The sequence below is a fragment of the Lepidochelys olivacea genome, assembly GCF_965140295.1.
Source record: "Lepidochelys olivacea isolate rLepOli2 genome assembly, chromosome: 6".
In the NCBI taxonomy this organism is placed as follows: Eukaryota; Metazoa; Chordata; order Testudines; family Cheloniidae; genus Lepidochelys; species Lepidochelys olivacea.
In genome coordinates, this window is record NC_140416.1 from 126066748 (window position 1) to 126089707 (window position 22960).

Here is a 22960-nt window from a genome sequence, read left to right on the forward strand (position 1 = left end):
CTGATTGAGATTCCTAGCTCTCATTTTCACATCAGGGGGTCATTAATCCTCAGGAAATGCCATGGACCTTCATCGTTATTGCTGAAATAAATATCAGGGTTACGTGTTTTGTGTAGTGTAGTTTGGGCCAAAGGATTTTGTCTTTTCTCATTATATTTTTTCATCTCCCATTTCATCTCCCTTTTTCGCTTTTCCCTACCTTACTGGCTCTCCGTAGCAGTGATGGCCATTTGTATAGATGGGCACTATGATTATGAGTGGTAATGAAGCCAAAGACCCTCTGTGTCTAAAGCACAAGCCCCTAACACTAGAGTGAAAGGAGAGCGCCGTCAGCTGTGCTATAGTCATAAGTGTATACCATCTTTGCAGGGGACAGCTACTAGAGGGAGACATGTCCGTACATGCTTGGCCAGTGCATTATACCTTCACAGTATTGTAGTTCCTTCAGTCCTTCGTACTACTTAATCCATTGTTTATAACAGTGACACACTCTGAAAATGCCTGACCCTCAAGCTCCATTTGGTTATGCTGGGTTCAGAGACCAAGATGTCTAAAACCTACCCACCCTGGCTATATCCTTCAGGCTAACTTGAGCCGCAGACTAGCTTGGACAGGTTGCTAGCTGTGGTACACATGATTAGTGCTAGAAGTTCTCTCTGTATAATTTAAGTTGCGACTCATTTTCAGTTGTGAACTTGGTCTTGATCCTCCCCTTCCCCAGGCGGGCCAAAATCAAGCCAATCTGCCTGAAATGTTGCCCATGTTGAGTGAAGTCTTCGTCCCATTAAAATCAATGGTAAAACATGCATTGACTTCAGTAAGGCTAGGATTTCACCTGTGGTCTTCTACCAGATTACAACTTCATTTAATTTTCATAATATTTGTGGGTAATTAGACAAAGGTGATATTAAAGAGGGTTTTGAAAACACACATTATAATCTCTGTGAGATCTGATATGAATGTGATAATGTGCACAGCCGCAGTCTGCAAACATTGACATGTCGGTGGGTTTGGACACAGAAGAAGGGAGATCAGGATGACAGAAGCAGGAAACAAGGCCTGGAAAGGTCTGGCCTAGAACAGGGTTTCTAAGAGCACCAGGTCACCAAGACTAATAATTCTCATGGACTGTTTTGGAGTACCTAACCCCATGAAGGTCCCTTACATCCTCTGAGCACAGGCTCCAGCGGAGATTTTAATCCACACAATGAGAGTTGCAGTTGTTTACACTACACTAATATTTCACGACATGCAAACGCATTCAATCTTTCATAGACTATATGGTTTAGCAATCTGTCTCGGAACATTTTGTAAAGTTTCTTAAATACTTGAGGAAATTCCTGGACAAAAACTTTGTTAAACTTGAAGGGGTTTATTTTTCAAATTTTACCAGAACTTTTTGGCTGTTTAATGTTTCTTTTGATAAAAATGAAATGTTGTTTTAAGAGTCACAATTCTCATTCCAACACAACCAATTTCTGTTTGTCTGAGAACTATACTAATGCTGACGTCGTAAGCAGAGCTGTGCAGAGGATAGAGGTTCCATTTTATGAAGTATTTTGAGATTTCAAAATTTGACTTCATTCCTAATTGGAATGAAAATTGTAAATTTTCAAATTCTCCATAAAGGAACATTAAAAAATCAGTCAATTTTTGTCAATCAAAAAAGGTGCTTCTATAAAAATCAAACTGTTTTGTTTTGATTTTGACTTTTTTAAATGTATTATTTTATAATACAAAATCAGAACAATCAAAACCAAAAAATCAATTTGCAGATTCCAAGACCCACAGAGACCACTGTGGTCATGTAGCCTGACCTTCTGTACAATGCAGGCCACCGAACTTCCCTGAAATAACTTTTGGTTGAACTAGGGCATATCTTTTTTAGAAATCGAATCTTGATTTAAAAAATTGCCAGTGATGGAGAATCTACACCCTTTTCAAAAAGAGAAATTGAAATTTTTCATTATGAAAATGCTGAAACGTCGGATTTTGACTTTGTCAGACTTTTGGGAGGCAGGTGTTCGTCTGAAATGACATTTGAGCAAAATAGATCTGATTTTTCAAAGCATTTCAGTTTCAACAGACATGTATATTCCAACAGAATTATGGTTCTCTCCAAATTTCTCCAACCAGTTCTAATTGTAAGCAAAGCATCTCCTCCTTCACTGAGAAAATAAGTTGCATGTAAAGATGTTAATGGCATTTCTGTGTTTGAGTCAAGAAATACCCTAAGTCGATTGCATCCTAATAAGAGCTCAGATATCATTTCATCAGATGGACAGCAAATCATATTAGGCTTTTCCTGATTTAAGGAACAAAAATTCATACGCTATGGTAAACTGTTGGTATATCACAGTGCATTTCAAAATGCCACGTCCAACTCTGTGTTTATTGTGCAATATCTGCATATGTATCTAAATAATGTACTGTGGCTATAACCATACGTTTCTGGGACTAGGACTGAAGTATGGAATGGAGGTATTGTATTTCCAGATCGGGGTACATGATGTCATTTGGAACGGATTGTGTTGTGTGTGGTAGCTGGAGTTAATGTGTTTGCTCTGACAGAGAATCTGGAGCAGGGGTGGGCAAACTACGGCCTGCGGGCCGTTTTAAGCTGGCCCGTGAGCTCTCACTGGGATGTTGGGTCAGGGGGCTGCACCACACGGCTAAGGCCCGCTCCGGCACTCCAGCTGGGGCCCCGGGTCGGGGAGCCTTACCACACGGCTCCTGGAAGCCACAGCATGGCCCCGCTCCAAGGGTTGGGGGCCACTCCACCCGTAGGGGCTGGAGAAGGGACATGATACTGCTTCCAGGAGCCACTTGAGGTAAGCGCCGCTTGGAGCTTGCACCCCTGAGCCTCTCCCCATGCCCCAACCCCTATCCCAGCCCTGATCCCCTTCCCATTCCCCAAACCCCTCGATCCCAGCACAGAGCATCCTCCTGCACCCCAAACCTCTCATCCGCAGCCCCACCCCAGAGCCTGCACCTCCAGCCGTAACCTGAACCCCTTCCCGCACCCCTGCCCCAACTCTGATCCCTCTCCGAACTCCTCGATCCCAGCACGGAGCACCCTCCTACACCCCAAACTCCTCATCCCCAGCCCCACCCCAGAGCCCGCACCTCCTCCTTCACCCCAACCCCAATTCTGTGAGCATTCATAGCCAGCCATACAATTTCTATTCCCCGATGTGGCCCTCAGGCCAAAAAGTTTGCCCACCCCTGATCTGGAGGCATAATAGTCTGAATATCCAATGTCAGTCACTTTAGCCGTGCAAGACCTCTTTGTAGAAGATTTTTTTATTTAGCAGACCAATTTTCTCCTGGACCAAAAATGACACTTGAGAATTACTTTTAATAATAAAGGAGAAATGAACAATTTTAGTCCATTTTTTTCTCAAGTGGTGAGAAATGTAAAGATAGACTTGAGATGTGCTTTTTGAAGCCATGTAGCAAAAGGGCCCTTCACAAAATGGTGCTGTAGCAGCTGAATAAAAATTGCAGTTGAAAAATGGAAGCATTATTTTGAGAACTGTTTTATCATTCCGTGTTTTTGTATGTCTGTATTCTGCAGGCAAAGCCTATGCCCCTGAGTTCTACTACGACACCTACAGTCCCCTCTGGCAGAACAGACCCCGTGTTTACTCCTACAGTCTGCAGTGGACTCAAATGAACCCGGATGCTGTGGACCGCATCCTTGCATATCGTTTAGGGATTAGACAGGTGAGGTTATAATTTGCTTCTTACAACAGGTGCCTGTTTGCTGTTCTGCCCTCTGTGAGAACTGCCCTCCCCTTTGTTTTCATCTTATCTTGTGTGAAGCTCAGAATTTGTATTTACCCTGCTTTGAAGATTTGCTGCTGTTCTGCAAAGGCAGTCCCGAAACACTTACAAATCCTTGCAAATAATTTGCATATTTCCAGTGTGACAACACAGAGATTAAAGAGGTATTTCTCAGGGGGTTTAGAGGAGGTTCAGCTCAAGAGATACTAGAAAGATTACCTGAAAGAAACTTGCAACCAAATTCAACTTTTTATATCTAGCCATATATCTATGTATCTTTTGCTATGTCTCCCTATAAAGATAGAAAAATATAGAGAGAGTTATATCTTTCATACACAGGCAGCTTGTGATCTTTGAGCTCTTGAACACCTTACTTAAACACATGTAAATATATAGCCCTTGTGATTTGGACATTTTAGAACACAATTGATGTAGAGAAGGGTGGACAGCACCAGTCCATCTGCAGAAGAACTATTACGTTAATATATGAAAGTTAGCAGTCAGAATTAGTCTGTCATTTGGGAATTTTCAAAGCAATATCAGCTATCTTCTAATAAGGTGACTGCAATAATTAAACTAGCAGAACAAAGCTGTACACTGCTAAACTGTCATTAACAGGCAATGCCTCCTCTTACTCCCACCCATAACATGTGGCCAAACAGATGGATGTTTTTGTACTTCTGCACTGGTCTCAGTATGCCTGACCTAAACCTTGGAAGTATGTATTCTAAACTATAGTATATTATTGTTGGTTATTATGGTCCTCTCTGGATTCTGGACTATTTGTATGTGCTAAGCCCTACAGATGTACTGTAGCTTAATCATCATATGAGTTGAGGACATTTTGATCTATGATACTTTTACACATTGTAGAGGGAAAAGTGCCTGATTCCAAAACATCCTTGTAGAATGGGTTCTTCCTCAGCCACTAATACTTTCTCAGTCCAAGTTTTAACCCACTGCTGGCGGAGAGGTGAGGTACAGGGTGAGGCAGACTGTCTTCCCTTCTGAATGAATGTATCATACCTGTGATGCCCCCAGACCTACCAAGTCAAGCTGCAAGTGCTCTGAGCTCAATCTTACACTCCAGTCTCCTACGTGAGTAAGGCTCTAAGATTTCTGGTTAAAAGGTTGCAGTCATAGTTGGTTAAAGGGCTAGTTTTGGTGTAAAATGCAGTATGCCTTCCAAAGCAGGACAGCCGTACAGAAGAGACGCTGTGGGTCCTGATGGGTTTTTGAAGGCAAGCATGATGGAGGAGGGGCCGGGCCAAATTTCAGTTGGTGTGGTGACCCCGCGAGTGAGTGGTGTTGCGACTTGGTGTACAGCTTCAGATAACCGCTCAAATTTGCAACTATAAAAAGCTGTGGTTGTGTCTTCCTTACAGCCTTGTACATGGTGGACTGAATCAAGCAATTGTGCTGGCTCTGTCATATTTGATATTAAATTGTTTTACGAGTATCAGTGGTTCATGCCTTTCTTACAAGGGACTGCCACTAATTGTTTCGGAACGAGAAGGTTTGATGACATTGTGCCTAAGATAACAGATGTGTGCTGAGGGAATACGGGTCATTGAGGATGATTCTTAAAGAGAAACCTTTGTAAAATTATAAAGTGCAAAAGTATTTCTTCAGCCATGAATGTCTTACAGTCCTTTTACTGGGCTGAATTTTTCATGTGCTAAAGCGTGCATATGATGTGAGCATGTTTCCTGTAACGATTAACCAATATATTTGTGCTGTCGTGAGCGTATGGCTCATTTGCATCGGGCCTAGAATAGGTCAGAATGGTTTTGGGACAATGACTGTCGCACTTGATAGCCTGGTGGTTAGGGCACTGGACTGGGAATTGGGAGACCCAGGCTATAGTCCCTGCTCTGTCTGATCCAGAAATCTTATGGTTAAGGCACTGGACTGGGACTCAGGATATATGGGTTCAGTCCCCAGCTATGCCACTGGCTTCAGGACAGCTGCTCTCAGTTCCTGTAGCTTAGCGAACAGAGCACTGGACTGGGACTAAGGAGACCTTGGGGGGCGGGGCTAGGTCTCAGCTCTGCCAGTAGCCTGCTTGGTGACCTTGGGCATGTCCCTTCCCCCTCTGTAAAGTGGAGATAGTGGTATTGATCTCCTTTGCAGAGCACTTTGAGATCTGCTGCTGAAAAGTGCTACCTAAGAGCTAAGTACTATTACTGGTAATTGGTTTGGATTAATGGGTCAGATCTAAAGAACATCAGCCTCCAGTGAGGAACTTTTACACTTTGGGGAATTCCTAACACAGCCCTCTTTTGGAAGCTATTTTTTTCCCATCTTTAGTTGAACTTCAAATAAGGATTTCTGTGTCCTCAAACACCTAGATCTAGAGATGCCCAGGGAACAGCAGGAGATGCTTACATTTTAGAATCAAACAAACGCCACAGTGGGAAGGCCTTCCCTTAACACATTGCTTCAGGAGGGATTGTGTCCTTTTCTGATGCTCAAGAAGAAGAGACTCCTTTGGCTTCCACAGCAGTTGGTGATGTATCCAAATTAGACTCTTTGGGGCAATGACCATGTCTACGTGTATGTTTGGCACATAGCACAATAGGGCCCTAATCCTGACTGGAACCTTTGAGTGACCTATAATACTAACAATCATCCATCCCAGACAGCCTCCTGATCGGTAAATTCTTCAACAGGCGTAACTTGAGAGGCAGAGCGGGTTGATTGCCTCTTTCTTGGGCTACAATTATGACCTGCTAATAAAACAAAGAAAGAAGAGGTCTTTCCTTTTATTCTGTGTAAGTGTGTCTGTGATCTTAAACATATAATTTATACCTGAGAAATTACCCACTACCTTTCATTCTTTATGTTAAGACCTTCCAGCTGACACTTGTGAATTGACTCTTCTACCAAAAGGAAATGCTGTAGGACGTGTTAAGTGTTACACAGATTGGTGGTTAAAATAAAAAGGCCTCCAGGGTAGGCTTGGGAAGCAAATCAAAGAACGTTCCTAAAGGGAAGAGTCTTTTTCAAAGGTTGGAATGTTAATAATGGGGTGTTTGCTTACCTTGGCAGTTATAATATATGCATGCTGAAAGCCATGCAGGGGGAATTCAGCTAATTGAGCAATTCACTGGCATTCAGTTCATTGCCATAAAGTTTTGAAACTGTTCCTTGCCAGTCTCTCATTGCTAGTGATATTTGTATTTATATTTCTGCTACACAAAGTTGGTTCTGATTAGCCAATGAAAGAGGCTGGTCACTTTCACTTTTGCAGCTAGTTTTGTTTCTGTTTTCTTTTATTCTGTAGCGCTAGCTATTGGGCCAGATTGAAAAAGGTATTTAGGTGCCTAATGATGCAGACAGGTGCCTATTGAGATTTTCCAAAGTGCCTCAGCAGGTGAGGAACCGAACACCTACAGAAAAACAATGGGAGTTAAGTGCCTAACCCACTTAGGCATTTTTGACAATTTCAGTGAGCACCTCTCTGCATCATAAGACACCTAAATATCTTTGCCACTCAGGCCCAAAGCCCCAGAGAATGATCAAATTAAAAAGTCAGTGGTGAACTAAAAAAGAAATCATGACAATATTTCAAATTATTTGAGGATTTTTAGCCTCCCTTACCCATTCCATTTTAATTTAATTTTAATTACCTTTCATTGGGTCTTAAATTATTAGATCCTTTAATCAAATTTCAGTAACAGTACTTTACATCAACGCACTCAAAATATTTTTCTTTCATCTACCTGGGTCTACATTTAAATTTTGAGTGAGCCGTTCAGAAGTGTTTTTAATATGATTTCTCCTGAAACTGGGGTGATAGAGTTCTGGTTCTGTTTGCTAACAGCAGTTTTCTCTCTGAAATGTTGGGGTTCAGATACTTTACTTTGCAATATGTGTTCTGTTTTTTCCAACAGATTGGGCAGAGATGATACGGAACCAATTTTCATACTGTAGCTCGAAACGGACACTGTCATGCTAATACAGGGAAAGCATTCTTTCACCATAGGGAGCAGTTTTGTTTGGTGGCTGTAGGTTGATTGAATTCACCTATAAATAATACAAAAAATTCCAAACACGGGAGTTTTCCTGTTTGCAGCAGTAACCGTCACTTGCCATCTGAGTAAACAACACCCCTCCCTTCAGCCAATCACCAGTTCTTTACTAGGGGACTATAAATGTGTGAATTCCCCTGGACCTCCCTTCACACACGTTAGCATGTTTTTATTATTATTATTCATTATGTGTATTACCAGAGCACGTACCAGCCCCAGTCATGGAGCAGGACTCCATTGTGCTAATCACGGTACAAACATAGAGCAAATAGAGAGATCTACAGAGAGCTTCCAATCTAAGTATAAGATGAGACAACAGATGTATACAGACAGACCAACAGGGGAGTACGAACAAACAATGAGACAACATCGGTCAGCATGATTTTGCTAACTGTTTTACACTCTCTCCCTTAAATGATATGATTGTGTTGTGAATAATTGCAAATAGATATTTCATGTGTGTAAATTATCAACTTTGACAGACATTGTGGAAGTGAAATGTAAGCAATCAAGGTGCTAAAGAAGCCCTCAAGACGAGGCCATTGAAGAGAAGCTAAATGAATTCTTTGCATTGGTCTTCATTGCGCAAGATGTGAGGGTGATTCCCACACTTGAGCCATTCAGAATGAGGTGTCAGTAGAGGAGGTTTTCGAACCAATTGATAAATTAAACAGTAATAAGTCACCAGGGCCAGATGGTATCACCCAAGCGTTCTGAAGGAACTCAAATGTGAAATTGCAGAACAACAAGATTAAATCAGCTTCTGTATCAGATGGCTGGAATAGCTTATGTGATGCCAATATTTTTTTTAAAAAACTGCAGAGGTGATCTTGGCAGTTACAGGCTGGTGAGCCTAATTTACCGGGCAAATTGGTTGAAACTATAGTAAAGAACAGAATTCTCAGACATAAAAATGAAGATGATTTGTTGGGCAAGGGTCAACATAGCTTTTCTAAAGGGAAATCATGCCTCACCAATCTATTAGAATACTTTGAGGAGATCAACAATCATGTGGACAAGGGTGAGCCAGTGGATATAGTGTACTTAGAGTTTCAGAAAGCCTTTGACAAGATCCTTCACCAAAGGCTCTGAAGCTAAGCAAGCAGTCATAGGATAAGAGGAAAGTCCCTCTTATGGATCAGTAACTGGTTAAAGACAGGTTTCAGAGAAGCAGCCATATTAGTCTATATCCACAAAAAGAACATGAGTACTTGTGGCACCTTAGAGACTAACACATTTATTTGAGCATAAGCTTTTGTGGGCTACAGCCCACTTCATCGGATGCATAGAATGGAACATATAGTAAGAAGATACATGTATACATACAGAGAACATGAAAAGGTGGAACTAGCCATACCAACTGTAAGAGGCTAATTAATTAAGATGAGCTATTATCAGCAGGAGAAAAAACTTTTGTAGCGATAATCAAGATAGACCATTTAGACAGTTGACAAGAAGGTGTGAGGATACTTAAAATGGGGAAATAGATTCAATATATGTAATGACCAGCCATGCCCAGTCTCTATTCAAACCCAAGTTAATGGTTTCTAGTTTGCATATTAATTCAAGCTCAGCAGTTTCTCGTTGGAGTCTGTTTTTTAAGCTTTTCTGTTGCAAAATTGCCATCCTTAAATCTTACACTGATTGGCCAGAGAGATTGAAGTGTTCTCCTACCGGTTTTTGAATGTTATGGTTCCTGATGTCAGATTTGTGTTCATTTATTCTTTTGCGTAGAGACTGTCCGGTCTGGCCAATGTACATGACAGAGAGACATTGCTGGCACATCATGGCATATATCACATTGGTAGATGTGCAGGTGAACGAGCCCCTGATGACAGGTTTCAGAGTAACAGCCGTGTTAGTCTGTATTCTCAAAAAGAAAAGGAGGACTTGTGGCACCTTAGAGACTAACCAATTTATTTGAGCATGAGCTTTTGTGAGCTACAGCTCACTTCATTGGATGCATACTGTGGAAAATACAGAAGATGTTTGTTTTTATGCACACAAATCATGAAAAAATGGGTGTTTATCACTACAAAAGGTTTTGTTGGGGCGGGGGGGAGAAAACCTGGATTTGTGCTGGAAATGGCCCACCTTGATTATCATACACATTGTAAGGAGAGTGATCACTTTAGATAAGCTATTACCAGCAGGAGAGTGGGGTGGGGGGAGAGAAAACCTTTTGAAGTGATAAACACCCATTTTTTCATGGTCTGTGTGTATAAAAACACTTCTGTATTTTCCACAGTATGCATCCGATGAAGTGAGCTGTAGCTCACGAAAGCTTATGCTCAAATAAATTGGTTAGTCTGTAAAGTGCCACAAAAGCCCCTGATGGTGTGGCATGTGATTAGGCCCTATGATGGTGTCCCCTGAATAGATATGTGGACACAGTTGGCATCGGGCTTTGTTGCAAGGATAGGTTCCTGGGTTAGCATTTTGTTGTGTGATGTGTGGTTGCTTGAGAGTATTTGCTTCAGGTTGGGGGGCTGTCTATAAGCAAAATCACACATATTGACTCTATTTCCCCATGTTAAGTATCCTCACAAGTGCCACAAGTACTCCCGTTCTTTTTGTAGTTAAAAGACAGAAAACAAAGAATAGAAATAAATGGTCAGTTTTCAGAATGGAGACAGGTAAATAGTGGTATCTCCAAGGGATCTGTAGTGGGCCCAATGCTGTTCAACATATTTATAAATGATCTTGAAAAATGGGTAAAGAGTTAAGTGGCAGAATGTGCAGATGATACAAAAATTACTCAAGATAGTCAAGAGCAAAGCAGACTGTGATGAGTTAAAAAGGGATCTCAGAAAATTGTGTGACTGAGCAAGGAAATAGCAGATGAAATTCAGGGTTGATAAATCCAAAGAAGGCACATTGGAAAGCATAATCCCAACTATACGTACAAAATGATGGGGTCAAAATTAGCTGTCTTGGTCATAAAGAGATCTTGGCGTTATTGTGGAGAGTTCTCTGAAAACATCCATACAATGCACAGCGGGAGTCAAAAAAGGTAACATAATGTTGGGAACCATTAGGAAAGGGATAGAAAATAAGTCAGTAAATATCATTGTGCCACTGTGTAAATGCAGGGTCCTCCCATATCTTGAATACTGCGTGCATTTCTGGTTGCCCCATCTCAGAAAGCTATATTAGAAATGGAAAAGGTACAGAGAAGGGCAGCAAAATGATTAGGGGCGTGGAACAGCTTCCATTCGAGAGATTAAAAAGTCTGGGACTGTCTAGCTTGGAAGAGAGACGACTAAGCAGGGATATGATAGAAGTCTGTAAAATCATGAATGGGCTGGGGGAGACAGTGACCAAGGAAGTGTTATTTACCCCTTCACATAACACAAGAACCAGGGGGTCACCCAATGGAAAGGAATAGGCAGCAGGACAAAACGATGTACTTATTCATACAACATATAATCCACGTTGGAACTGGTTGCCAGAGGATGTTGTGAAGGCCAAAGCTAAAACTTGGTTAAAACAGAATTAGACACCTCTATGAAGGACAGGTCTATCAATGGCTATTAGCCAAGATGGCCAGGGATGCAACCCCATGCTCTGGGTGTCCCTAAGCCTCTACCTGCCAGAAGCTGGGAGTGGATGACAGGGGATGGATCACTCAATATTTGCACTGTTCTGTGAATTCCCTCTGGGGTACCTGGCATCGGCCACTGTCGGAAGACAGGATGCTGGGCTAGATGGACCAATGGTCTGACCCAGTATGGCCATTCTTATGTTTTAAGCCTTTCTGGATCCAGCTGGGCTGATTCTCCTCTCACTTTGTAATAGAGCATACCAGCCCTTTAAGGATTGTAACGGGAACCAATATCTGCCGGTACCAGGATTTCATGGGACAGACAATGCTATTACTGATGAGGGAAGTGGTCTCAGGGAAGCAGTCAGGACATCATGGTGCAGACTTTGATTTTAGCCCCTGAGGCTGGTCTTTCATGAATATGAGGATCTGGAACTTCCCTCAGACGTGGTGAGGTATTAGGTTGGTCCCTGATGCTTCCAGCCAAGCTCTGTCTCTCAGAAGTAGGAATCAGTGCCCCTGGTCACTCCTGGAAAGTGCAGGGCAGGTAGGTTTGTTTACATGTGTCTTATTTATTTTGGAACACTTGGCTCATCTGGCTGTTTTGATAAGACTTAGATAAAGAACCCAAATGGGGAACTGACAAGTGCCCAGTACCCACCTTCTTTATATGACCTGCCACATACAAGTGTCCCAAAGCATCCAAGCCAAGGAAACGTCTCTTGTGTTCTTGTAGCTATTGTTTATTATATGCAGCTTACTAGCATTTGTTGGGGCTTTTTTTATTATTTTTGTTTGTTTCTTTTTATTTGGCTTGCCACAAATGGCCTATGCAGCAGGGTCCTCAAACACCCTCTTTGATTAAAAGAGAAGAGGGAGGCACTTATAAAAAGGAGGAAAGAGAAGAATGCATTGGCAGGGTGGAGGATACTCCTGGGAGGTGGCCCAGAGACAAGATAACGCACAAGGAAGGCACCAGAAACATAGAGCTAGAGGTGGAAGGCCCACAGGGACGGAGGTTTTCCCATGGTACTGGCAAATCCTGCAAAAGCCCAAAGTGGAATCCAGATATCCTGAGTTCCAGGCCATTTTATGAAGCACAAGACCATCCTTTCATCAGTCAGCCAATATTGAGTATATTGCTCTAAAATTAAAAGACTTCTGTATGGCTCTGTTTGAGAAAGTGGCAGTTTTTAGTGTGTGGGTTTTTTTTAAATTTCCTGAAGTGTTGTGAAGCATTAGTGGTAGATTATTGGCTAAGCAGGAAGGTGGGTGTCTGTGTGTGAGATTAGATTAAGAGTGCCACATTTATCTCATTAACAAAATGCTTGTTACATTAATAGTGCTGAAACCAGAGACTTAAAAAAGTTTTCCTGCTTGCTGTACAAAATTGAAGCATTGCTGTTTTATTCTGGGAAAAGTTCAGACAAAATGTTCAGAATATACAGTCTATGGCATGTTTATACCTGCTGGGTTCTTTGATGTGATTTTAAAGAGTCTGAAGCAAGATGAAACGTAATCTTGATGTCTTAATGCAATTTTCATAAAATGTTTGCTTTCTCCTCAGCATTTTGTGCATTTGGCGGACCATTGTGGAAGCTTGTGCATGAAATACATGTAACAGTTCAATTGTTAAATATAAAAGAACCCTGATGGTTAAAGATTGCGAGCGAACTTTTTCCTCATGAAAAAGAAATTGTGGCACTGTAAAATTGTTCTTTGATTATAGAGCACAGGAAGGAAGTTGTGGTGTCTCAGCCAATCAGAGTGTAGTAATGCTGCAGAGTTAAAGGGGTATGTTTGGGTGGTTTTCCCTTTCCTGCAGTCTCTGGTCTGACTGCCTCAGGCACTCACAAGTTTGCTGGTGATGTTTGCTGGCAGCGCAGCAGAAGTTGAAAACTCCAAAACGGCAGTGAATGATCTCGCCGCACATTAAGCGCTGGGGGCTGTTGTCTGGATCACTGGAAATCATAGAATCATAGAATCATAGAATATCAGGGTTGGAAGGGACCCCAGAAGGTCATCTAGTCCAACCCCCTGCTCAAAGCAGGACCAATTCCCAGTTAAATCATCCCAGCCAGGGCTTTGTCAAGCCTGACCTTAAAAACCTCTAAGGAAGGAGATTCTACCACCTCCCTAGGTAACGCATTCCAGTGTTTCACCACCCTCTTAGTGAAAAAGTTTTTCCTAATATCCAATCTAAACCTCCCCCACTGCAACTTGAGACCATTACTCCTCGTTCTGTCATCTGCTACCATTGAGAACAGTCTAGAGCCATCCTCTTTGGAACCCCCTTTCAGGTAGTTGAAAGCAGCTATCAAATCCCCCCTCATTCTTCTCTTCTGCAGGCTAAACAATCCCAGCTCCCTCAGCCTCTCCTCATAACTCATGTGTTCCAGTCCCCTAATCATTTTTGTTGCCCTTCGCTGGACTCTCTCCAATTTATCCACATCCTTCTTGAAGTGTGGGGCCCAAAACTGGACACAGTACTCCAGATGAGGCCTCACCAATGTCGAATAGAGGGGAACGATCACGTCCCTCGATCTGCTCGCTATGCCCCTACTTATACATCCCAAAATGCCATTGGCCTTCTTGGCAACAAGGGCACACTGCTGACTCATATCCAGCTTCTCGTCCACTGTCACCCCTAGGTCCTTTTCTGCAGAACTGCTGCCTAGCCATTCGGTCCCTAGTCTGTAGCTGTGCATTGGGTTCTTCCGTCCTAAGTGCAGGACCCTGCACTTATCCTTATTGAACCTCATCAGATTCCTTTTGGCCCAATCTTCCAATTGGTCTAGGTCCTTCTGTATCCTATCCCTCCCCTCCAGCGTATCTACCACTCCTCCCAGTTTAGTATCATCCGCAAATTTGCTGAGAGTGCAATCCACACCATCCTCCAGATCATTTATGAAGATATTGAATAAAACCGGCCCCAGGACCGACCCTTGGGGCACTCCACTTGATACCGGCTGCCAACTAGACATGGAGCCATTGATCACTACCCGTTGAGCCCGACAATTTAGCCAGCTTTCTACCCACCTTATAGTGCATTCATCCAGCCCATACTTCCTTAACTTGCTGACAAGAATACTATGGGAGACCGTGTCAAAAGCTTTGCTAAAGTCAAGAAACAATACATCCACTGCTTTCCCTTCATCCACAGAACCAGTAATCTCATCATAAAAGGCGATTAGATTAGTCAGGCATGACCTTCCCTTGGTGAATCCATGCTGGCTGTTCCTGATCACTTTCCTCTCATGCAAGTGCTTCAGGATTGATTCTTTGAGGACCTGCTCCATGATTTTTCCAGGGACTGAGGTGAGGCTGACTGGCCTGTAGTTCCCAGGATCTTCCTTCTTCCCTTTTTTAAAGATTGGCACTACATTAGCCTTTTTCCAGTCATCCGGGACTTCCCCGGTTCGCCACGAGTTTTCAAAGATAATGGCCAGTGGCTCTGCAATCACAGCCGCCAATTCCTTCAGCACTCTCGGATGCAACTCGTCCGGCCCCATGGACTTGTGCACGTCCAGCTTTTCTAAATAGTCCCTAACCGCCTCTATCTCCACAGAGGGCTGGCCATCTCTTCCGCATTTTGTGATGCCCAGCGCAGCAGTCTGGGAGCTGACCTTGTTAGTGAAAACAGAGGCAAAAAAAGCATTGAGTACATTAGCTTTTTCCACATCCTCTGTCACTAGGTTGCCTCCCTCATTCAGTAAGGGGCCCACACATTCCTTGGCTTTCTTCTTGTTGCCAACATACCTGAAGAAACCCTTCTTGTTACTCTTAACAACTCTCGCTAGCTGCAGCTCCAGGTGCGATTTGGCCCTCCTGATATCATTCCTACATGCCCGAGCAATATTTTTATACTCTTCCCTGGTCATATGTCCAACCTTCCACTTCTTGTAAGCTTCTTTTTTATGTTTAAGATCCGCTAGGATTTCACCATTAAGCCAAGTTGGTCGCCTGCCATATTTACTATTCTTTCGACTCATCGGGATGGTTTGTCCCTGTAACCTCAACAGGGATTCCTTGAAATACAGCCAGCTCTCCTGGACTCCTTTCCCCTTCAAGTTAGTCCCCCAGGGGATCCTGGCCATCCGTTCCCTGAGGGAGTCGAAGTCTGCTTTCCTGAAGTCCAGGGTCCGTATCCTGCTGCTTACCTTTGTTCCCTGCGTCAGGATCCTGAACTCAACCAACTCATAGTCACTGCCTCCCAGATTCCCATCCACTTTTGCTTCCCCTACAAATTCTACCCGGTTTGTGAGCAGCAGGTCAAGAAAAGCACCCCCCCAGTTGGCTCCTCTAGCACTTGCGCCAGGAAATTGTCCCCTACGCTTTCCAAAAACTTCCTGGATTGTCTATGCACCGCTGTATTGCTCTCCCAGCAGATATCAGGAAAATTAAAGTCACCCATGAGAATCAGGGCATGCGATCTAGTAGCTTCCGTGAGCTGCCGGAAGAAAGCCTCATCCACCTCATCCCCCTGGTCCGGTGGTCTATAGCAGACTCCAACCACTACATCACTCTTGTTGCACACACTTCTAAACTTAATCCAGAGACACTCAGGTTTTTCTGCAGTTTCGTACCGGAGCTCTGAGCAGTCATACTGCTCCCTTACATACAGTGCTACTCCCCCACCTTTTCTGCCCTGCCTGTCCTTCCTGAACAGTTTATAACCATCCATGACAGTACTCCAGTCATATGAGTTATCCCACCAAGTCTCTGTTATTCCGATCACGTCATAGTTCCTTGACATCACCAGGACCTCCAGTTCTCCCTGCTTGTTTCCAAGGCTTTGTGCATTTGTATATAAGCACTTGAGATAACCTGTTGATCGCCCCTCATTGCCAGTATGAGGCAGGAGCCCTCCCCTCACAGACATTCCTGCCTGTGCTTCCTCCCGGTATCCCACTTTCCCACTTACCTCAGGGCTTTGGTCTCCTTCCCCCGGTGAACCTAGTTTAAAGCCCTCCTCACTAGGTTAGCCAGCCTGCTGGCAAAGATGCTCTTCCCTCTCTTCGTAAGATGGAGCCCGTCTCTACCCAGCACTCCTCCTTCATGGAACACCATCCCATGGTCAAAGAAACCAAAGCCTTCACTCCGACACCATCTGCGTAGCCATTCGTTGACTTCCACGATTCGACGCTCCCTACCTAGGCCTTTTCCTTCCACGGGGAGGATGGACGAGAACACCACTTGCGCCTCCAACTCCTTTATTCTTCTTCCTAGAGCCACATAGTCCGCAGTGATCCGCTCAAGGTCATTCTTGGCAGTATCATTGGTGCCCACGTGGAGAAGCAGGAAGGGGTAGCGATCCGAGGGCTTGATGAGTCTCGGCAGTCTCTCCGTCACATCACGAATCTTAGCCCCTGGCAAGCAGCAGACTTCTCGGTTTTCCCGGTCAGGGCGGCAGATAGATGACTCAGTCCCCCGGAGGAGAGAGTCCCCGACCACCACCACCCGCCTTCTCCTCTTGGGGGTGGTGGTCGTGGAACCCCCAACCTCAGGACAGCGCATCTCATGCCTTCCAACCAGCGGAGTCTCCTTCTGCTTTCTCGCCCCAGACATATCATCTGGTCCACTCTCCGCAACGATACCTGTGGAGAGAACATGAAAGCGGTTAGTTACCTGTGTCTGTGTTACTGGAACCCGGACATTCCGCTTACCTCTTCTGGAGGTCACATGTTGCCAAGCTTCTTCACTGGTCTCTTGGCTCCTCTGTGCAACCTGCTCTATATCTGTAGAGCTTTGTGCCCCTAGAAGCCTATCCTGAGTTTCGTCCAGGAAATCCTCAGTTTCCCGTATGCAACGCAGGGTTGTTATCTGTTGCTCCAGACCTTCAATCTTCTCTTCCAATATGGAGACCAGCTTGCACTTTGTACAGACAAAGTCGCTTCTGTCCTGTGGAAGAAAGACAAACATGGCACATCCAGTGCAGGTCACAACAGCTGAACCCCCCCCTTCCATATCACCTTCCTACTATGAGCTTCCTCAGAGCAGTTTGCAAGACGTAAGCCTCACTGGGCTCCCTCCAGGCGAACTCCCAGGCAAACTCCTTCTGTGTGCTGCTCTGCTGTCCCCGCTGCTCAGCTGGTTCTCCGCCGCTCAGCTGGTTCGCGAAGCTCTGGCTATTTTTAAACAGCCAGGCTTCCCTGTCGCAAACAAACAGACACCCTACTGCCCGCCCCCTGCAGGCTAGCAGCCAATCAGACACTCACTCAGGCTCTCACACTGCCCCCCCAGCAAACACACGCTCGGATACTTCCTCAGCAAGCAAACAAACACAGACTCGGATACTTACCAGTCCCAGGCAAACTCCTTCTGTGTGCTGCTCTGCTGTCCCCGCTGCTCAGCTGGTTCTCCGGTGTGTGCCCCTTTACGTCCTAGAGTTCCAGGGAGTGATTTTCAACGGCAGTGGCAGCCCAGGTCAGCATGGGGCCGCTGACTCATTCCCCCCAAGAAGAAAGGGGGGACTGTATAGGTCCAGGCTAGTGCAGGACAAGCCCTCATTTACCGGGACCTGGTGGAGCAGCGCCCACTCTCTTACTCACGGAAGTGGTGAAACACAAGGTTTCATCAGGATGCGCTGTGGGCATTGCGCTAGTTGCTTCTTTCTCAGGGGAATGGGAAAGGGATTTTTCCCTCACTGCCAGATTGGCCAAGGTGAAGTGGGTTCGGGGATCACTTAGTTGGGCGAACATAAAACAGGAGCTAGGTTATGATGTTGCAACTCATTATGTAAATGTGGGGTGGGTGTCCAGTGCAGGTACTCCGTAGAGAAGGGACACAGTGATCAGATAAAATGGATTGGAAAGGGATTTAAAGGAGGTATTCTTTAAGGAGTGGAAACAGGGGGCTCAGGGCTCCCATGATAGGTATGACAGGGAGCCAACCCCCCCTCCTCCTCCTGTATAGCCCATTGCTTAACCCTCTTTCAAGGGAGGGAAGGTGAAGTCCCAGCAGTGCGTTGGCTGGGGACCAGGATGGGTGATGGGGAGGGCTGACAGAAGCCCACACGCTGTACATTGAAATGACTATGGAATGACCTGCACTGTACACTTTTATTGGCCAGGTACTCCCAGACATTTACTAATAGAACTGCGCCCTAATTAAACCACATCCAGTGTCTCCTGACCTGTTTCCAGCATAACAGGGACAATGAGAACACAGAGGGAAAAGAGTTGGGAATGGTGGGTGACAAGAGATGAATCATTTGATTACCTGCTCTGTTCATTCCCTCTGGGGCACCTGTCATTGGCCATTGTAGGAAAACAGGATACTGGGCTGGATGGAGCTTTGGTCTGACCAGTGTGGCCGTTCTTATGAGACATGGGGCCTGACTCTCAGTTATGCTACGTTAGGCCACTGTGAGGGGATAAGTAGGCCTTAGAGTGGTTGGAAACATCCCCCTGAAAATACCACCTGTGGAAGGAGCCTCCTTGGGCAGCATGTGGTAGAATTAAGGTCTATATGTGAGCTCTGTTTCCAGCCCTGGCATAAGGAGTGGATCAGGACCATGCTGCAGCATATGCACTATGGATAATTGCTGCTTCTCCGGCCCCTAGGGAGCCATCAGAACCAAAGTTTAATTTAAAGCATCTCTGAGGCTGCTCTAAATTACATCTAGGGTTGGAAAAACCTGTGCCAGGTCCCAGAATAGGACCCACCTGGTCTGACTATCAGGGAGCGTCATCCCAGAAATCGCTCCGTATCTCTATGCCAAGATACTAGTATCATACACCATGCCATGGGGTAGAAGACAAAACTGATTCAGACACAGGGAGAGAAGTTAGGTGTGGAAGAACATGACCCAGAAGAATTACATTAACCAGCCTTTTCAAGGGCAGATTGAAGAGAAGTTGGAGAGGAAGGTGCGTCAGATACAGCAAACTGTGATAAGAAGTTAAGAAGGATGCTTCATTTGGTTTCGTGATGGATCAGTGAAATCAAAAAGGGTGCAGGGAGCCACCATCTTGTGCAAGAGCACCCACACAACCAAGAGCACCCACACAACAGATAGTAAGGTGCATCATTCTTCTGAATGGAGAGTGAACATGAAAATAATGATATATTTACCAGCATATTATAATTTAAACGAAAGTGAGTTTTGTGAAATGTATTCACTTGGACACAGACAAAACCCAAGTTGCTGGAAACAAATGCTGTGTAAATTATGTGAGAGGGGGACCTTTTGCCATCTTCCACGCTACTCAGCCTGGTGCAGGGAAAAAAACAGTTAAGATCAAGGCATTTTCATTCTCTCTGTCACAGAGCATGTATAAAAACTAGAGATTAAAAATGCAAATATTTCTGTTTTGCAGCCACCCAGAAACAAGTGCTCACGGCTGTAGTATTTCATTTGTAAGGGGGGGAAGAGAAGATATAGAGAGGGCTAATTCAAATATATATTGAATGCTTTTAACATTGTTCTCTTTATGAAAAATTTCAAACAGCCTCCAGCAGAGGGACATGTGCCGTCTTAAAGGGTTGTTCATGGCATGGATTTGCTTTTGTGAGGCTAGATAAGGCCTTTCTTAAATTCATCTTGTTACATCGGTTCTTGTGAAATAACAGAGAGAGAGAGAGAGTTTGGCAAATAAAGTGAGCAGAGCATGCGAAGGCATGCTTCTTATTGATTCTGTGGGGTTTGGTAAATTGAGTTGGAGAAGCAACGGTGCTGTTTTACAGTTTTTGTTTTGTAATATTATTGATAACTGTTAGGCTCATTCCACAGGAGATGGGGCTTGAATTCCAAATGTAGCAAGCGGAGCCCTGTCATTGTAAACATTATCTGCAATGGCCAATGTAGTTGTGAATGATTCTTTTAATTGAAATGTTAGAAATATTACAGCTTCAAATTCTTCATATGAATTGGGCAGGGGACTGTATTTGTGTGAAAATCATTCAATTGGCAACAACAGATAGAACAATGTTCATAACATGAAGGTTGCTCAGTGAATCACTCAGAAATCAAGAAATCCCAAAGTTAAAGGTTTACCTGAAACCTTAACCCAGCACATGCTGATGCTCTAATTCTGGTCTAGGAGCATCTTAGCTCACCAGTCCTATTTACTTTAACGGGGCTGCTGCTGGAATAAGGTCCTAGCTATTGAAGTTCTCGTTCAGTAAGGTGCCTAAATGGACCTTTGGCTCCCGCTGAAGATAATGGGCTAAATTCTCTTCTGGTGTAAATAGACAAAACTCCATTGAAGTCAATGGAACTATATCCTTTGACACCAACAGGGAACTCAGGTCACTGAGCTAATTTCTGTCCTCGTTACGCTACACGTGGCATGTGGCAGATATGACGGTACCCTGCAATGTCCTGGGCAAACCTTGTGGAATTAAGTTAAAGCATATTGAATTGCATTTAGTACCTTTGGGGTCCATTGTATTGCAAATGCAAACATCTCCACACTGTTGAGATTTTCTCTGTGCTTTCCCCTTCTAGGCACTTGCTTTCACTGCTGTTGACACTTATGCAATTCACACCATTACAGATGCCACACATGCTGCCCCCCTATATATGTCCCAGGCGGAAGCTGGCATATTATGTCAATACAAGTAATTGCTGCCGGCTCACATTGCCTTGGTTAGTTTTTCATTATACAGTACAAACATGCAAGAGTAAATTGAAACCTGCTCAGCACATTACAGTGCAAAACATACATTTAAGCAGCGGGTATGATGCACAGTTCTCTATTAGCACTTCTAGTATCTAGCTTGCATGAATGAATTTATCTCTTGAGCATTACGGGAAAGACAGTTGCTTTGTCCGGTAATGTATCAGCAGATACCAAATTGTATCAACTACAGTAATTGAAAGAATGGATCTTGAATGGACGCTTTCTGTTACTCTGCCATTAATGGTGTTGTTGTTTGTATTCTAGTTGTGCCTAGGAGGCCTAATCGTAGACCCAGTACCCATTTGCGCTAGGGCCTGTACAAACAAACATAGACCAAAATGACAGCCCTACTGCAAGGAGCTCACAATCTAAATATGCAAGAGACAACGGATGGCTACAGACAGATGGGGGAGCACAAGGAAACTGGGAGACGATATTGGTCAATAAGACAGGCAGTGATCACAGCACACTAGCTTCCTAACTTGATCTCAAGTTTTTAGTAGGCATCACTTCACAGGAGAGTTTTAAGAAGGGTTTTGATGGAGTACAATGACATGACTTTGGAGGGTTCAAAAAAGAACTAGGTAAATTCATGGAGGATAGGTCCATCAATGACTATTAGCCAGGATGGGCAAGGATGGCATCCCTAGCCTCTGTTTGCCAGAAGCTGAGAATGAGCAACAGGGGATGGATCACTTCATGATTCCCTGTTCTGTTCATTCCCTCTGGGGCACCTGGCATTGGCCACTGTCATAGTATTTCCTTAACTCCAAAGTTCAGTGCCTACAAAGAAGTAACAAACAGTTTGGTAATAGCATTCATAAGAAGGTATGCTCCGATTTCATTGTTCAGTTATGTTTTAGGAATTCTGAATCTTTCATATTTATTGTCATGGTTTGTTTGTTTTTTTATTTTGTTTTTGTTAATGTTTCAATGGCCCACTTTGAAAGGAACCCTCTTGCCAACTTTCTGAGAGAGCCTAGGATTTTCAAATGAGCTCAGCACACTGGGTGTCGGTTGGGTGCTCAGCTCCTTTGAAAATCAGTCCCCAAGTTTGGAAAACTTAGTCTTTGGCTGTTTTGAAACGTTATTCCTTTGTTCATATTATCCCATTCTTCTTATTATTTATAGGTATTAACATAGTGCCTAGAAGTCCTACCCATGAACCAGGATTCTTTATGAAAAAGTTGGTCCCTGCCCAACGAGCTTACAATCTAATTATAAAACAAGAGACAACTGATACAGTCAGGGCAGTACAACAAAAGAATGTGGCAATACTGGTTATCATGACAGGCAGTGGTCTTAGCTGCCTAATTGTTGTCAAGTTTTTTATAGGCATCACAGCAAAGGAGAGCTTTAAGGAGGTGTTTGAGGGACAAAATGCATTTGATCAGCGGATGTTTATTGGGGCAGCATGGGAGACAGCACAAAGGTGCTCGTTGGGAAATTTAACAAGCTGGTGATGGAGGCCAGAACCATGGGCTAATCAGAAATGGGAGTTGACATCTTGATAGTGTATGTGTGATGTTAGAGTGAGTGGGGATAGGCCATGAAAGGCCTTGAAAATGAAGAAAAGTAGCTTATGTATGAGGTAATAAAGAAGGAGGAGTCAGTGAAGGCATGCAAAGAGAAGGGTGATGTGGCCAAAGTGGTGGGTTAGGGAAAAGATCTTTGCAGAAACATTCTGAATGGATATAAGTGGGGCAAGGCTGCATTTGTCAAGGCCAAAGAAAAGGATGTTGCCGTGAAAAAGGCACAAGACTGAAACAGGTTTCAGAGGGGCAGCTGTGTTAGTCTGTGTCAGCAAAAAAACCGAGGAGGACTTGTGGCACCTTAGAGACTAACAAATGTATTTGGGCATAAGCTTTTGTGGGCTATAGCTCACTTCATCGGATGCATTCAGTGGAAAATACAGTAGGAAGATATATATACACACAGAGAACATGAAACAATGGGTGTTGTCATACCAA

General features: G+C 44.0%; 1 protein-coding gene across 4 annotated transcripts in view; it reads left to right on the top strand.

Annotated features, from left to right (window-relative positions):
- The window catches only part of MDGA2 (MAM domain containing glycosylphosphatidylinositol anchor 2), a 665204-nt gene that overhangs the window by 569355 nt on the left and 72889 nt on the right, over positions 1–22960 (top strand). For all 4 annotated transcript variants that reach the window (XM_084631535.1, XM_084631536.1, XM_084631538.1 and 1 more), the window contains one exon: positions 3578–3726. In XM_084631535.1, coding sequence (XP_084487661.1) covers positions 3578–3726 — 149 coding nt within the window. The remainder of the gene's footprint in view (positions 1–3577; positions 3727–22960) is intronic.